The sequence below is a fragment of the Anarrhichthys ocellatus genome, unplaced genomic scaffold (assembly GCF_004355925.1).
Source record: "Anarrhichthys ocellatus isolate YVR2014 unplaced genomic scaffold, GSC_Weel_1.0 scaffold195, whole genome shotgun sequence".
Classification (NCBI taxonomy): domain Eukaryota; kingdom Metazoa; phylum Chordata; class Actinopteri; order Perciformes; family Anarhichadidae; genus Anarrhichthys; species Anarrhichthys ocellatus.
In genome coordinates, this window is record NW_022280225.1 from 138563 (window position 1) to 156070 (window position 17508).

General features: G+C 40.3%; 1 protein-coding gene across 1 annotated transcript; it reads right to left on the bottom strand.

Moving 5' to 3' along the window:
* Window positions 1-7479: 7479 nt before the first annotated feature.
* On the bottom strand, window positions 7480-16690 carry auh (AU RNA binding protein/enoyl-CoA hydratase). Its single transcript, XM_031878721.1, has 10 exons — window positions 16429-16690; window positions 15458-15525; window positions 15077-15164; window positions 14652-14738; window positions 13049-13141; window positions 11984-12040; window positions 11100-11287; window positions 10856-10906; window positions 9733-9780; window positions 7480-8060 (listed from the first exon to the last, which is right to left on the bottom strand). The coding sequence occupies exons 1-10, from the start codon at window positions 16640-16642 to the stop codon at window positions 7983-7985; spliced, it is 972 nt and encodes a 323-aa protein (XP_031734581.1). The 5' UTR covers window positions 16643-16690; the 3' UTR covers window positions 7480-7982.
* Between the last annotated feature and the right edge of the window lie 818 nt (window positions 16691-17508).

Sequence of the window (17508 nt, forward strand, 5' to 3'; positions counted from 1 at the left end):
TTAATGCTAACCTGCCAGCATATTTGACAACATATGGACAAAGGTGCTGTCCAGGAAACCCATTGATATTCAAAACATATAGAGTTACTCCAAAAAAAGGACAGCGGCATTGTTACACTTTCAAGTTTTTGGTTTTACTTCAAAAACCTCATCAGTAACAGGCAGAGGTGTCAGGAAACATCAGCTAATAAAATGGATTGATTGATTGATAAAATTGTGTTCAGAACAACAAGATGGATCTTTGTCCTAAAATACGGAACCGGAAAAACTGCCCAACAAAACCCTCAAAAGATCTCGACAAAAAATGTATTTTTCAAAAGTGACCTTCAAAAATATTTGAAAAGTATTTAAAACAATTCTGTCACTATTACTTTATCACTTCATGGTGGGCTTTAAGGACCAAACACATACAAACCCCTTTCCAAAATACAATTGTAAAACACATACAGAGGTGAAAACCCAAACATTTCTAGAAGAAATAATGTATTTCTATAATTTAGTTTGACATCAAACTAGTAGAGAACCCTAACAGCCATTTATTTACCAAACGCTAAACCCCCACTAGAGGGCTGCAGCAGGATATAAACATGTTTGTTTTTTTAAACTTCTAAATCTAAAGAGCATTGGAATAGTTGAGATGCTTCTTGGCTCTTAAAACAAATGTTGCTAATAAAACTGAATTAGTTGGCTCAGTAAACCAGAACTGCAATTTTTAAACTATTTTGTATTTGAGACCTAGCGTAATGTGAATAATTCCACTATGACAAAAAAAACGAGATTAAGAATGAGTCCAGATGTGTATGGGGAGGTCATTCGGATACAATCCAATTGATGTATTTTGAGCAGTCAGAAGTTTTTGATGAGTTGTGGAAAACTGCAGGTGGCAGCAGAGTCCAGGTGATGTTAAACTGAAGCCCCAGAAAGAATGTTGTACTAACAGAGGGGCTGCCTAGGCCAAAGGGTTAGTCTGTTCATCATTGTTTTTTCTGAGTGCTTTGAGTGCCACTGGCTCAATTCCAGATATTTTCTCAAATTGATGAAATATACCCCAAAAATTATATTTCCCAAAATGAAGGGAAAGCAAAAGTTAACTAACATATATTACATTTAGGTTTAATCGTCCACTTTTAAAAAAGATCACACTAGCAGGCAGTTATATTGTATGATATGATGAAAATAATAATGTCCCAAGTTGTGCATTTAGGACTACTAAATGTTCCATTAACATCCATCTTTTTATCCACTATAGCCAATGGCTATAGCAAAACGCCAAGATGAGTGTTTTTAGAGATCCAACATGACAAAGCCACAGAGCTTTTCTGCATCAACCTTCTTCCTGATGTGCTCAGTTAGATACCTAAAGCAGGTTCCGGTGTAGAGGGAACTTCTAACCTAACTGTTACGGCTTCATATGTACGCTTCAGTCTGCTCAGGAATCTTTCCATGACCTTGGACATTACGCATCAAAGTGAATCTTGCTTTTTATCTCTTTTGTCCAATGTGTTGCCTTTTTTAATAGAGGAATAATTAGATAATTGGAATATTGTCTTAAAAGTAAAGAAGCCATTTGAATCCCATTGGCAATACTAACTCTGCACCGGACTTTCATTCTGAAAGCAGACATTACGAGGAGGTTGTTTAACCACATTACTGCCAACTGTGACAAAGTAAATGTACTGGATGTAAATCCTAGAAGGATCTTTCTTTAACTTGAATCGTACTGCAGTACTCATGTTGAATGAGTATTTTGTATATCTCAAAGTACCCCCAGGTAACCACTGTTAGACTGTTTGCACTGTTAGACACCAGCTCACCTTCGCCATGTTGAGAGCCATCAAGAGGCAATCGAAACGCTACCAATCTTGTATCATCCACCTTTAAAAACTGAAAAGAGGGAGCTGCAACAAAGATAGCCACACATTATGTGACTGGCAGCCTACATTTTTAAAGGTATTCTGAATATGACAATAATGTTCACAAGATGACTTCCCAACAACATTCTACCTTCAATCTACGAGCGATAACAGTGATTTGCTTTTGAATGTCCTTGTTATTATAGATGTGCAGACTGCGATTATGTTTATATACTAAGGTTTATGAAGAAGCCCACTTTGGAATCTTAACTCAATGCCCACATGCTGGAACTTTCAGCTGTATCTTACTGTCTTCCTCAGTGGATAGAGTTCACTCAGCTTATAACTGTCTACCTTTTATTTTGTCACATCAAGAGACTTTTCAAGAATATTCAAGGCTCATTTATTGTCATTATGCAAGGACAAGGATGCACAATGAAATTCAGTTGTAGCCCATTTATAACACAACAAACACATGACAAAGAAAACAAAACCAGTAGTACATTCCTGTCGTTTATTTTTTTTAATTTTTCATCTAAGGAACGTAAACAGCATCAACAAAAACAATCCTCTGGTCAGGCAATATGGCCGACATCTTCACATTAAAAACTCAACATGTGGAAAACATTGTCCATCAACTCTGACTGTTTGAGCACCAAGCATGAAGATGTAGACACAGAGTCCTCCTCCTCTGGTTCACCAGAGTCCTGATGTCCGCCCGTCAAGTGCAGCTTGATTCTGGCCCACGATGGATCCAGGTCTCTGTGAAGATGTGGGCTCCACAGTCACCGACCTCCCGCTGCTTTCACCCATCTTACTTTCCTGCTAGCGGGCATCAGACAGCCAGGAGCATGCTGGGTAGTGGAGTAGCCTCAGGTCCTGGGTTAGCCTGGCTTCCATCTTGGCTCTCCTCCCTCTCCTCTCTGGGGCAGTTTGGTGGCGTCAGATGGACTTTATGGAGGACTGATAAGTTGATAAAGCCACAGCGTCGTACGTGCCACTCAGAGCACAGTGCTGTTCACTGTGTTTACCTTCATTGACTGAAAATGATACAGTATAACCATCCCAGTGGTGGGCCGTGCATTTTATACCTGGGCCTTCACTGCTGTCCTGCAGCTGAAACACAGCTACAGTTATTATTTGTTTTGTGTAAAAATGAAGCCAACACCTATAAATACACTAACTGCAGAGAATACGCCGAGAGTGTGTCTCCTCTCTGCTCTGACTGCAGCTGGGACTGCTGCGTGAGGCTGCTGTGAGAGTTACCGCCTATGTGTACTTTGGGGCGGCTCACGGCAGCACCCGCTGCTCGTTCACGACAGTAACTGTAGAACGGTACGTGCTTTCACGTCAGAGTCAAAACACCAGAAAAGTCTCCAACAACACCAGAAAAAGTCACTAGATTTGTCGCTAGTAGCTTTTGACAAATAAATTCGCCAAGAGGGTTTGGAAAGTCGGCAGATTTAGCGAGAAAGTTGCCAAGTTGGCAACACTGGCACCGACTAAATATGTCCCCAGAGCAACATTGGAGGTAACAATGGTTCCCATCACATATAAAACCAAACAAAAATCCATCTTCATAAAAACAAGTTGTACAAATAATAATATATAAACAAGCATATTAAAGCTACTGCAGATGTAAAAACAAAAGCAGTTCACTTACTACCAGAGCTGCTGTTCACTATTTAAAGACAAAGTCCTCCTTTCTTTGTTAATAAAGAGTTTAATCTCACGGTTGTTCAGTACATCCGTGCATTTTAGTTCCAGTAAGAAGTCCTTCTCCATTCATGGACGCCAGTGAAGACAGTCGAGCCTTCCCAGTTGTATTTCTTGAATACGTTTTAATGCGTTTAAGGGCTAAAAATGTCCGCTCGGCACAGGCAGCAGATATTGGGATTGTCACCGCCCAACATGTCAGGCTAGCCCACTGACCAATCACGTACTTGTAGGCCAGCTAGCAGGCCCTGGCACGTCAAAGAATACGCCCAACATATCAAACTAAAGATATGATTGGTTGAACACTAGCAATCAACAATATCGTCCCCATTCACTTAAACTGCAAAGGGATGCACTTGTGAGTCTGCAGGTCTCGGGCCTCTCTTCTTACCTAGAGACACAGAGGTGAAATCTGATTGGATAAAAGCTCTACTTAAAACAAGCTGCACTGGAAGCAGAGCAACAGAGGAAGACAGTAGCTGTGCAATGAGAAAATAAGCTCATGGGAAATAAAATTACAATACATGTAGTGTATTTATGAAAAATGATTAAATTATAAAATAGCTATAACTTTGTGATAGCTGATAACTTTGTGATAGCTTCTCTGCTGGCTTCTTTAGGCCAGCAGAGAAGGCCTTGCTGGCCCTGACGGCCCACCACTGAACCATCCAGACCTTTACACATCAGAGTGTTCAGATATAACTTTTTAAATTGCTGAAAAAAAGTGTCAGTCAGGGATATGCCCCGGTCCGCCTGAGCCGGTGACCTTTTCCCACCGGCTGGCTGCTCCGTATCCTTGTGGAAAGCTACATGATTACGCCTGTGCATGTTGGGAGATAGCTTTCGATAAAAACATAAAGACAGTGTTATAACTTAGTCCTAACACTACTATTAACTCTATATATTGTGTTTTAGTGCATGTGATTCTCTCTGTTGTGGCACAATAGCTCATGGCCAACCCCACTGCTCTGATACGGCAGTTACAGTTGATAACGCCGTCCTGACCGACGGTGTCGCCGCGGAAGCTTGGCGTCCACTTTCTGGTTACCCCTCAGGTTAACTCTGTTAGCTGCTAGCCGCTGGTTTAGCTGTCACCATGTTGAGAGCCCTGTGGAGGCTGTAGATATGCTCTGAATTCCGTATTGACCAGCTTTAAAAAAAATACAAATAATGAATTACTTCCCGCTAATGGAATCTATCAATACAGATGGTTCGTGTTTTATTCATCCAGGTTTTGACATTTGTCTTTGAGATTTCTGCCTCCACCCCCATAAAATAGGCCTTTTTTCACTGAAGGCATTTTGACATTTATCAGTAGGAGAAGTATCTATCATAAAATTGCTATGTTATCAGTGACACCTGTGATGTCAGTGGAAGCGAAGATAATGTGTATATATATATATATATATATAGCTGTTGAAATGAACTTTGATGACATATGAGAGGTAAAACAGAAACAGCCCATCTGCACAGGCTGCGCTGCCCTGCGGTAACATAAACCGTTCCTAAAAACAACAACTAAAAAAAGATGAACTAAATGCTGTCAAGGCTGCCGTTACAGTTACAGCCTCGATGTTTCCCATGAGAAGCGGCTGGGGTGCAGGCCTCCAGTATTGGGGAACGGGTCTTTCTTTACGCAACCTTGACTTGTGGTGAGATTCCCCCCGGCTTATTGCTGGGACATCTGCCGGAAGGAGGCCAGCCACAGTGGGGATGTCAGGTTCTGTGCAGCAGCAGTATGAAGCCACAGGGCATGTCTGCACGCAACTGCTGGCCAGGGCCTCAACAGTCTGTTCACAGGCCTCACGCACACACCTTCTACTTCTCTTACATCCTTATGATAACCCTGACCCTACCATCAGCACTGCGTGTCTAACTTCAGCCCGACAGTAGCCAGATTCTACTGTGAACACCAAATCCTAATCACAGGGTGAAGGAAAACATGGCTGCAGCCTCTGCATTGTCCCCGACAGGTAGACCGGTGATTGGGTTTACCACTCAACGATGTGTACGCACTGGACTAGTCCACAGATCGATATTTCAACTGTGAGATTAAAAGAGATAACAAAAATTATAAATGGAACCTTATGCAGATGCAAAATAATGAATCGAGGTCAAGAAGAGAGCAGTAACTGTTATGGTGCAGGCTAAAGCCAGAAGATATTACTCCAACGCACAATACAAACATCACATCAATCATTCACAATAACTCTGGAGAACGTCAAATGAAATAATGGGGAAATGACAGGTTGAAAAAGCCAATTATTTCCAAGTTTTTTTTTGGTAAATAGGGTGAGGCAGAATACGGGCAGCATCGATTCCATAAACAATATAATGCTTAGTAAAAGTTAAACATTTAAATTTTAATGCGCTATCACAGGAACAAAATCTGACCATAGAAATACAAACAATTGGGCCCTTTTTCTGAAATCAGGTTTAGTGAAAACTCTGAGTTAGTTAACCATGAGATGAGAGAAACTCCAGAAAGATTAGAATTTCTCTAATGCAGATATATATTTTATATTGTTACAAGTGTATTTTACTATATTTTCATATATTATCTCTTTATACAGCAGTCCACAGGACAAGTTCTAGTTAACAAATAATTAATAAACACTTAAATTGGCTTATAGTGTTACATACTGCTTATAAATGCATGCCATGAAAATAATCCATTTTTCCCATGTTTTTATAAATCAGGCTATGAATATATGAAAAACCCTCAGTAAAACTTTCAGAATATAGAAAGGAATGAAACTGGACAGTTTGGTGTCTTTTAAAGATGTTTGTCTATCACGATCACTATGGAACTTCCCCAGTTGATTACTTATATAAAAGCAATTATTTTTTATACTGTAAGTTTTTTGAAAATGTATGTGTAAATATGCAAATAAGGCATTATCTAATGCTAACTCTCTAGCTCCTCTTCTGTGCAACCAGCTTTTAGTTTCAGTCCAGGAGGCAGACACACTCATCACATTTAAGAGTAGGCGTTAGACTTTCCTTTTTGACCTGGCCAGTTGGCTGGCTCAGGTTTATAGTTAGGGCTGGCTCAGGTTACCCTTAGACCAGCCCCTAGATAAGCTGCTATAGGCCTAGACTGCCGGGGGACTTCCTAGGATACACTGAGCTCCTCTTCTCGATCTCCTTCTGTATGAATTCATGTCCCAGTAACGCACATTACTAACTTTGATTGTAAAGCCCTGTAAGGCTAATTTGTGATTTTGGGCTAGACAAAATAAATTGAAAATTTAATTGAATTATTGTTTAATTACTATTACGTGAACATATGTGTCAACAGCAACATCACCAAGCATGAGTACACACTTCACGGGTGTGTTCTTATGGCAAAACATAAGCTTGGAGACTAGACATACTCATCGGGAATTTCTCCTGGTGATAAATCATGTAGTGTGTGAACCCCTGTCACCAGTCAGTCGTGTAGTGGGAAAATCAAGACTTCAAGACTCTAGATAAGAAGACAGCAAGATGTATGGTGTGAACAGTAAAGCGATCTGATCACTTTGAAAATCACGTAGTGTGAACTTGCCTTGAGGCTACATTCACACCAAATCAGGTGTTGTGGTAATTAATGCAGGGTTGTGCCGCAGTGTTGAAGTATCACTTTTTAACACCAAGCGACTACGAATGCCTTTCATTCCCACATGCCTGCGTTGTACAGCTCTGGATCGCCGGTTACATGATTGGCCATCGCAGCGAGATGTTGGGTTGCGTTTTTCTGTTTTTCAACATCCCCTGCGTTCCACGCCGCAGCTTAAACGCACTACCCACATTCAAATGAATGGGAAGACTGGCATTTTCAACACGACTGATTTGGTGTATGCTAGTCTCAAATTTAAAATTCCATCCTGTAGACATTGTTCAAGTGAGAAAAAAAAAACCTAGTCTGTTTTTTTTTTATTTTTTATTTCATGCAGACACCGCTGGTGTTATTCAGTGTGAACACAGTGGTACATTGCTACCAAAGTAAAAAGGCAACAAACCTTCTCATGAATCATTCATGTAAAGCATTCACAGAAATGTGTATGGCTCTCAGTTCATTAGTCAAGAGGGTTAGTAACTAACTGCCAATCATACTGCAAAGAGCAATAACCATTTGAAGTAAGTCATGTTTTAGATTTGAAGTTTGTTAAGTAAGTTTTAAGTATTGTAACCAGTGGACAATGACTGGTTAGTTTGCTTGGAGGTGGTTATTATACCCAGCAAGTGCTTTACACCTGAACATTCCAGTCACTGGAAAAACACCATCCGGGAGCGACCCTAATATCCTGCGGTCAAACAGACGTCCTCTGGGTACTGTATGGGTTTTCACCCATATATATATTGGAAGCAGTGAGTAGCAGGAGAGCTGAAGGCAGAACCCTGTGTTTGGTTTCTGGAAGAAGTGTGGCTTCACTCCCCCTTGAAGTGAGGACGCCTCTTATCCTTGAAGGCAGACAAACCTTCCAATCGATCTTTTGTTGGTATCACCTGAAAAACAATACAAAAGTGTCGGTACTAAAAGAGAGATCCTGCACAATTTTGTCCACTCATGTTATTTTGAGGAGTATAACCTTAATATAAAAAGAATGCACGTTAGCAGCAGCAGCTTCCGTCCTCCATGTGGGTCTACACAGGACGCGTTCAGGTACAGTATTGAGTGTAGGTCACCCGCATTTAATCTTCCTTCTCCAACTCTTTTCCATCTCCTCTAACGTCTTTGATCACCCCACTCCGTTCAACCGAGCAACTTTATTACTTTGTGAAGAAAAAAAAAAAGAAAAGATAAACAACATCCACTCCTCTCCACATCCACCTGCTGACTCTTCAGTTCCTCTTCTAACTTCCTTCTGATCCATCTCTCTCACCTCTTGACCTTATCCCCTCTCACCTTCTTCAGTCTATCACTCCTGACCTCCTTCCTTTCTCACCTAACTTCATTGACAGCTAGCTGTTCTCCTAAGACTCTAAAAACAGCTAGAGTGAACCATCTTGTAAAGAAACTCACACTTAACTTGTGATGTAAAGAATAACAAACGTGTCACGCTTTTTCCATTTCTTTCTAAAATACCTGAGGGTTTGGTTTTCACTCAACTCTCTGCATATCATCATCAAAGCAACCCTCTTGATCCCCACCAGTCAAGGCAGGCCACTCAACTGAGACTACATCCACACTAGTATGTTTCCGTTTTGAAACATATATTTTGCTACAGTTACACCCAGCGTCCACACTACTCCAGAGTTTTAGAGCATCTAAAACGAAAGAGTTTGAAAACACTGGCAATGGCGTGTACGTTTGGAAACTCTGGGGTTGTGTGATAGGGTGGACACCTGTGTTTGCTAATTGATTGGGTATTCATGCAGTGTGTCCAGCTGTGTTATCAGCCCTAAAAAGCAGATGTTTGGAAGTCACTACAGCTTTGAGGAGGGTGATGGTTCCTTTTCTAAGCAATGCTTATTTTAATCTGCACAACTATTGTGATGTCCACACAAAAAGTGTAAAGGAACAAAAGCATAAATGTTCTCCAGTAAGACAGAGACTTCAGCCACCAGCAGAGCTACGAGTGAGAACAGACAACAACAAAACCGAGAGGAAACGAGAGAAAGACGGGTTTTGACCAAATTTATTGACTCGTAATCTAGTAAAACTTTGATTTGTAAGTCTTCATTTTTAAAGTAAATTTGATGCGTGTGTGTGAACGAGAAAGAGCAAGACCTGCAGCCATGGGAGTAAGTTTAAAAAATAAAACTTGTCTGAGTATATAGAGGAAGATTATAAAGGAATATCTTAAGTATCAAGTCTGACCTTTTTTGTATTTTCTGTTATTAAGCAACCAATCTACTTCCTGTTTACACCAGCAACCGCATGCCCATTGCACATAAAATAGTTATGCGAGATTCGTTTTCAGGCGTGTTAGTATGGACGGAAATCATTTCATAAACGATGCTGAAACCACATGGTTGAATGCAGTTACTGTAAGTTGCTTTGGATAAAAGAGTCATCTAAATAAATGTGTTAAATGTCAATTAACTGTGTGACTAAGACTAACGGGTAACAATGTGAAAATAATATGTTGACACTCGAAAGTTGGAAACATTTTAAATATCCCTTCTTTTTCCATGTTTCTGACATGTCAGAGGAAATGATTTTCTAATCACTCACCTGGGCATAACACGCTTCTTCTATTGCCAGACCTGTAGATAAATCCACCTGAAAGAAAATGTGGCATGTTTTAGTGAATGATCTCACTGCACCTGAAAATGTTTTCACATTTTCTTCTCATGTGACTCAAGTCCTAAGGCTTTCTAGTTAACAACCATATGCTGCTGCATGTTATTGTTTCTCTGCTACACAACGTGACAGATATCCAGCCTGAAAGCAACTGGATTTCTATGCTCAGGAATGCCATCTTTAACCTGAGACAGCTCTCGTCAGCATCAACATACGTGTTTTATCTTAGTAGATTTATTCCTTTTTTCCGTCCACCATTTATATTAGTTAGGATAACACAGTCTGACTGTTTGTGTTTCTTGAACAGTGATGTCACCGTGTTATCAGATCTTAGCTATTAACTTGGTGTGTCCATCAGTGTTATGGATGAAACTATGAAACTACAAAAAAAAAAAAAAAAGAGCAAAGGTGTGATATACTGGAATCATCATTTAACCATCAGCCAAAAGTTTCAGTACTTCCCAGCCCAATTCTTTTTTATTAATGTTTTAATCCTGACTCTCAGTAAATGAGGAGTATTTAGCGACATACTATTAATAAGTAAAAAACAGAACACTGAGGAATATTGACTGCAAAACAAATCCATAAAGACTGGAGGTGTTTCATTTTTCCTGTCGGGGGGTGCAGCAGCAGTGTTGCTGGGGTGAGTGATCAGAGTATCTGCAGGGGAAGGTGGGAGCAACATGGCACATTTGTGGGAGAAGGTAGGGAAGGTCCAAACTCCTGTGGGACTGACAGTATTTTCCAAGTTCTTTGGCTTCATTTTCACAACAGAGCTTCAATTTGCAAAGCTGTTCAGCCAAACGTCCTCCCTCTTACCTTTAATCACAAAGTGATATACTTAAATATGAAGAGCAAAGCCATTGCTCACATGCTCAATTCACTAAATACAGCCACATTTTAGCACAGTGTTCAATTATACTGGCCATACAGATCACAAAATGAAGTCAATGTGTGTTTGCAACCAGGTCTCATTATTACACTGTTGTGAAAATGAGCCAAAGCGACCCTACAATACCATAAAAGCAGTCCTGCACTGACCTAGAACACTCACCTCTATCCCCTGGTTGATAGCCAGTTTTGCCATCCTTATTGCAATTGGACCCTGTGGAGCCAAAAAAAAAAAAAAAAAAGGAGCGTCAGCCTTTTAAAAAGGTTACAAGGATTCAAGTTGCTCTTGTGAATTGTTTTGAATAAGTGCAATCTAGTCATGACACTCATCACCGTTTTGTTTCCCCCTCAGTGTATAAATTAGTTTCCTTGATAAAGAGGTCTCGTCAGTGAAATTATCTTGTTACCTGAGGGTTGATCTCGCGAGCGAGCTCCAGAGCCCGCAGGTAGGCAGCATCTCCGCTCTCATTCTGCTCCACTGAATGATTGGCAAGACCAAGGCGACACGCCTCCGTTCCATCCACCACCCGGGCAGCAAAGATGAGCTCCTTAGCAAGAGAGACACTAATCACCCTGGGGAGGCGCTGTGTACCACCTGCACAGAAGTGAAGAGAAACCAGGATAGAACATGGCTTTAACCACAGACACTGTTTCTCAATGTGAAGCTTCTTTGACAGGGGCTACCATGCAAAGTGCCACCTGCCCATCAGGAATCTTAATCCCAGCACTGTCCTTATAGTGGACGGGCCATTCACACAGCAGTTGATGACCTCCCAAGGTTCCAATATCTTGGGAGCGTTGGTTCCAATCAACAGGTCGACACTTGCCTTTATGTTTAAGATGTGAACTTTTGACAAATACAGTGAGGTCTTCAGGTGTCACTGTTTTATCAGCAGTCATTTTCTTCTGTGTTAGAACATCTGGTAAAATATAAACGTCATTGCTATCCAGAACAGATACCTCCAAACCACTGAAGGTGGTATCTGGAACAGTTTCCTGCTCCACTGTCTGCAAAAGGAAGATGGTTCTGTTGCCTGTAATATCCAGCTTCTGCATGAGATGTTCTGAGCAGATTGTAGCTGGACTACCAGGATGGCACACTTTTTAATGTGATTTCTGATTTTATTGTTTGCAGGCCAAAGCCTTTTCCATGTAAGTAGTTGCAATTCTGTACCGATTTTCTTTTTAAAGAGTATCACAATACCTGCTGCAGTCCCTTGAAGTGCAGATGTTTGTATACAACACAAACATTCTTACTGGAAGACAAGAAATAAAAAGAATCCAGCCTTACCTGCTCCAGGAATAATCGCAAGTTTGGTCTCAACTAGTCCCATTTTCGCAGTATTGGCTGGGGAGATCAAAGGAGCAGTGTTACCACTTACACATAAATACTACTACTACCACCACCACTATGATTATAGATGTATTATAAGATTTAAAATACTAAATACATATTACTGCACTGTAACCACTCAGCTAACAAGACACTTCCTGCCTACTTTATGCATCAATAATGCCATTTCTAGGCATAGAGAGGGCTTTTATGACTTTCACAACCCAGAAACATATTGATCTTTACAAGCTAGCCAATTACACACTAAACTATCATCTGTAGTCCATGTGGAAATACAAGTTGTGACGCTAGCAACTTTAGCAACAAACGGTAAATGGACTTGCATGCATATAGGGCCTTTCTAGTCTTCTGACCACTCACAGCGCTTTACACTACATGTCAACATTCATGGATCTACAGACACATACACTGATGGCAGAGGATGCCATGCAAGGTGCCAGCTCACCCATCGGGATCCAAACTAATGCACAAGCAGGCCAGCTATTTGTGGTTCAGTATCTTGCCCAAGGACACTTCCACATGCGGACTGGAGGACCCTGGGATCGATCTTCTGATTAAAGGGCTACCCACTCTACTTCAGAGCCACAGCAGCAAATGACTTTAGGTGCAACAGTTTGAGGTTGCATTCAGTTGTAAGAAGCTGTCAACGATATTTCCTTGTTTTTTTTTTTTAAAAACAATGAAACCCAGTGGCTCTGTTCTGATTGTTGTGCTGATCTCTCTTGCTGGACCTGATCAGGCTTTACTGATCTGACAACAATTCTACAGCATGCTCAGCTGTGATGAAGACTCATAATAATGCCATATATGGGTTGTCTAGCACTTAAGCTAATAAGCTTAAGTGCTAGACAACCCATATATGGCATTATTGTTAATTAGCCTCATCATTTTACACTGTTAGCATTTCTACTGATTCTATTGCTCTGCCAGACAACAAAGAGCTGTGCACATAGACCAGAGGCCTTTATCTGTGACCTCCAAACACAGTCCACTGAGTCTTACAGGTAATTCTGATGTCACAAGCAAGGGCCATTTCCAAGCCTCCTCCTAAGGCAGCTCCATCGATCGCAGCAATTGTTGGTACCGGTAGGTTACCTGTAAAACAAAAGACAACAAAGTTCCCATCAAGACACATCAAATGTACTCATTAAACCAGGGGTCGGCAACCTTTATTATCCAAAGAGCCATTTTGCTCTATTTTCCACCAAATAAAATTTGTCTGGAGCCGCAAAAGCTATTTGATATCACAGCTTATAAAGTTTTGTATATAGTTATATTATTTATAAAAAAACAAAAAAAAAAACAACTACATTTTGTTGTATTTATGAAATTATAGAACAAGAATAAAGACAATTCTTGACAGTTTATTGCTATTTTACCTGTTCGAACAATATCAAACTCTTATGAAGAGGAGAGTTTGCTGCAGCAGTTGAGAAATCGCTCTTTGTCGCTCATCTCCAGCATGATACTTTTCAGCAAATGCTGTGTGCTTGTTCTGGAAGTGTCTTTCAACATTACATTTTTTTTGCACAGTCCAAGCATACAGGTAAGTCAGCATCGTTGGCAGTGAAAGCAAATGAATATGTCCACGCAGAATTAAACTCTCTATTTTCCTCCGTGACTTTTCTTTTTTTGGATTTATCCATAGATAGTTTACCGAGGGCGGGGGTCTGCAAATCATGATTAGCCACCTGCAGGGAAAGGCTCTTGACAGGTGTAATAGGATGTGACGCACATTTTAGGTGACAAAATATTAAAACATTTTTATTTAAGGTCAGGTACTACTGACCTTGTTGTCTTTACTAGCAGCTGTTGTCCAGTTAAAGTCTGCATTTCTGCGGAGGAAGCAGCTGTTATTAGAGCGATTAGCGAACAGTGTGTCCAGCGGTGTTATCAGACCTACGGAGCGGCGTCTGAAGTCACGTTAGCGGCTTTGAGCAACTAATCTACTTCCTGTTTACACCGGCACCCACCCGCATGCCCAGTATACGTGAATAGTCACGTGATATTCGATTTCAGGCGTTTAAGTCTGGACGGAGATCATCTAGAAAACGATGCTGAAACACCGTGTGAACGGAGATCGTTTAAAACAAAAACGTATTAGTGTGGATGTAGACTCAGGGAGCCGCAGCAGAGGGGCTGAAGAGCCGCAGGTTGCCGACCCCTGCATTAAACCAACATCATCAGACTACAACTCCTCAATTACAAATCCAACTTGTCTGATGTCAATTACAAATCTGACATCAGACAGAACTCGTTATACAGTTTCATCTTCAGTCTGACATTGCCTTCACTCTTATCGATTTCCACTGGTCGATTTTAGCTAACCAATCACCAGAGACCCACGTCTATGGAAACATCATTTTAAGTTGGCAGGTGATGAGGTACTGGAGTGGAGCAAAGCTAATTAAAAGAGAAAGTTACAAAAACATAACGAGCCTACAATGTCTGGGTGTATCTACAAGACATGTGGTGTATGTATAGATATATATAAATAGATGCATAAACATGCATCACCGTCTATTTTGTAGAACACATTAAAGTCATCGAATATTCAATGAATTCATTAACAGTCTGAATTTCATCATGTTTTTTAGCTCTTTACCCAGCTCTGTGATGAGTGCTCTGGCTTTGGACACAAATGGTCCCACTTCACTCTGATGCATCTTGGCCCTCTCCTTCAGGTCGGCCCCTGCACAAAGAGACAAAGCACCATGAAGCCAGAGGCCTGTGGCTTCCTGAAACAAGAAGCAGAGGAGTGCAGCGTGGTCCGTCGTTCAGAGCTCCACCATCAAGGTTTCTGAATATAAAGCTGAATACAGAATTCTCTCTACTGGATCGATACCTGCTCAGCATTTCAGAGTAAAGATCTCAATATGAAACATTACACACAATATTATACACAACATTATGCATGAAGTTTGGACTGGCAAAATGTCTACAACTAAGGACCCAGCAGGGAAAATAAAGGACATTAAAAACAGCAGATTCCACAGTCAAAGTCCCTCCAAATGAACAAAGAGAGAGTACCTGCACAGAAGATCCCTGGAACCAAGCTGCATATAATGACACTGCGCACTTTGTTATTATTCTTGATATCCTCCACAGCTTCACACATCTGAAAGACAGTTTTCAAATAAAAAATACAAAAACACAATTTCTCAAAATGTTTTACGATTTAAATGTAATAAAAACAAAACTCATTTTGTAATAAAAGAAGTTACAAAATAATGAATAAACAGCATATTTCAAGCAAAACTCAGAAATTTTACAAGATCAGAAAAAAAAACTAAACCGGAGTACATGAGGAGAGTTAAGAGGTACATGAACATCAGCCCAGCTTCACCAGTGATACAAATTATTGTTAAATAGATATGTTCAAATAAATACACGGTAAACGGCAATACATACCATTTTGACCAGATTTTTGCTGATGGAATTTTTTGCTTTTGGTCGATTTATCCCAACAACGACAATACCTGAAAGGCAGAGTCATATCATACTGATTAACTATGACACAGTAATGTAGATCATCTCATAACATGAGACAATACAATAAATCGTTATTGTCCACAAGGGTGGAAATGTATTTTGTGATGATGTCACAACTGGAAAACACAAGCATCTTCTACCAACATCACTTCATGTAAACTGTCCCTGCAGCATGCAGTAGACTTCAGTACAGCATATACGATGCTAGTAACATGATAATACTAGCATATTGATTTGGCAGTTGGTGTAGAAACCACACACTTAAACATTTTTATACTAACACCATATTATAATAAATACAATACTGATAACAGCGGTCAGACATCAATACAACTGTAATTTTAGAAAGTTACTGCCAACTGATATTTACAAAGAGAGTTAAATGTTTCCCCAGAAATGTAAGTCATGGGGTGTTCCTGGATCTGTCTCACCACCATCTACAACTAGTTCATATGAGGCACAACTGGCTGATTTATCATGTAGGCTGATCCTTTGTGTTTTATGTTTTTAGTGTATAGCTTTTATATATGATGATTTTAATGTAAAGTGTCTTTGAGTATTCTGAAAAGCTCTCTATAAATAAAATGTATAATTATTATTGTCTCAGGTCTGCACCTGTAGACATGAACAGAGCTAGATGCTCTACTGTTATTTCTTGAGGTTTATTTGTGTCACTTTGAAATAAGAAGAGGTGGGACTTGCTATCACGTAAAATGGTGACGTCAACACGTACACTCTGACGATAAGCAGGGCTCCCTACTAGCGTCGGGATGGCGGACTGAGTCCCTACACCGTTTCATAAGAAATGTAGTGCTATAGGGACTTCCATTTTGACGATATCAACCGTTTCTCCACAGACACAATTTGCACGGACTCTGGGCGGGACTTACCGGCGTCTTCTCCGTCCAGGTGTCTGACTTGCAGGTCCTCCTTCGGGTCCGAGCTGTAATGTCGCGCTCCGTAACCGTTAAGGCGAGAGGAAGGCGAGACTTTACCGAAACCGACATACTGTCTCGAGCAGGAGAGGCTGCGCGCACTCTCTCGACCCGTTGCCTGCACGCGGGCGGCTTGAAACAGGGCTCTGCGTCCTACCTGGACCGCCATGACTAGGACTTTGGAGGAGCAGTAGTGTCACTTGACTTTCAACTTTCAACCCAGTCACGTGTTGGCATCACGTGACTTATTTACAGAGCGTACGTGCGACACGAGACAAATACCACAGTATTGTTATTGAAGTACTCAGATCTTTTACTTAAGTAAAATATTCTAATACTGTAGGATTTAAAGTCCTGCATTCAAAACCTTACCAAAGTGTGAGTACAAAAGTATTAGCATCAAAATATACTTTGAAGTACCACAAGTCAAAGTGCAGAACGATATAACAATATACACTAATGGATAATATTTATTGATGCATTCATGTTCTTTAGTGTTGCAGCTGGTAAAGGTGGAGCTAATATGAATTACTGTATATACTGTTGGGTAACCTAATATATAATAATACATCCTAATTTATTCGTTGATTATTTAATTTTATATTAATAATATGAATCTGCATGCTAACTAGTAAGAAGTTTTCAAATAGATGTAGTAGAGTAAAAAGTACAATATTTCGCTCTGAGATGGAGTACAAAGTCGCATAAAAGGAAAATACTCAAGTAAAGTACCTCAAAATTGTACTCAAATACAGTCCCTGAGTAAATGTATTTAGTTCCATTTTGCCACTGTTTGTAACAGATTTGTTGCAAAATATATGAATGGCTTGAAAAAGATCAATGTTACCTTAGAAGTGTTTCATAAATAAAAGTATGGATTGAAACGTGGGTGTGTGCTCTCTATTCCGCAGGTCTCATGATGGAGAAATAACTGAGCAGAACTTTACACTTCAAACTTGGGCTTCAGTCAGACTTGCACTTTGGAAATAACTTGAGACCCACAGTTGTCAGCAGTTAGATCTGACTTGAGACCTG

Coding starts and splice junctions, on each gene's coding strand:
- auh (XM_031878721.1), bottom strand. CDS start 16,642: ATGGCGGTCCAGGTAGGACGCAGAGCCCTGTTTCAAGCCGCCCGCGTG. Junction 15,526..16,428: donor CCTGGACGGAGAAGACGCCG/GTAAGTCCCGCC, acceptor TCTGCCTTTCAG/GTATTGTCGTTGTTGGGATA. Junction 13,142..14,651: donor AGCACTCATCACAGAGCTGG/GTAAAGAGCTAA, acceptor TTTGTTTTACAG/GTAACCTACCGGTACCAACA.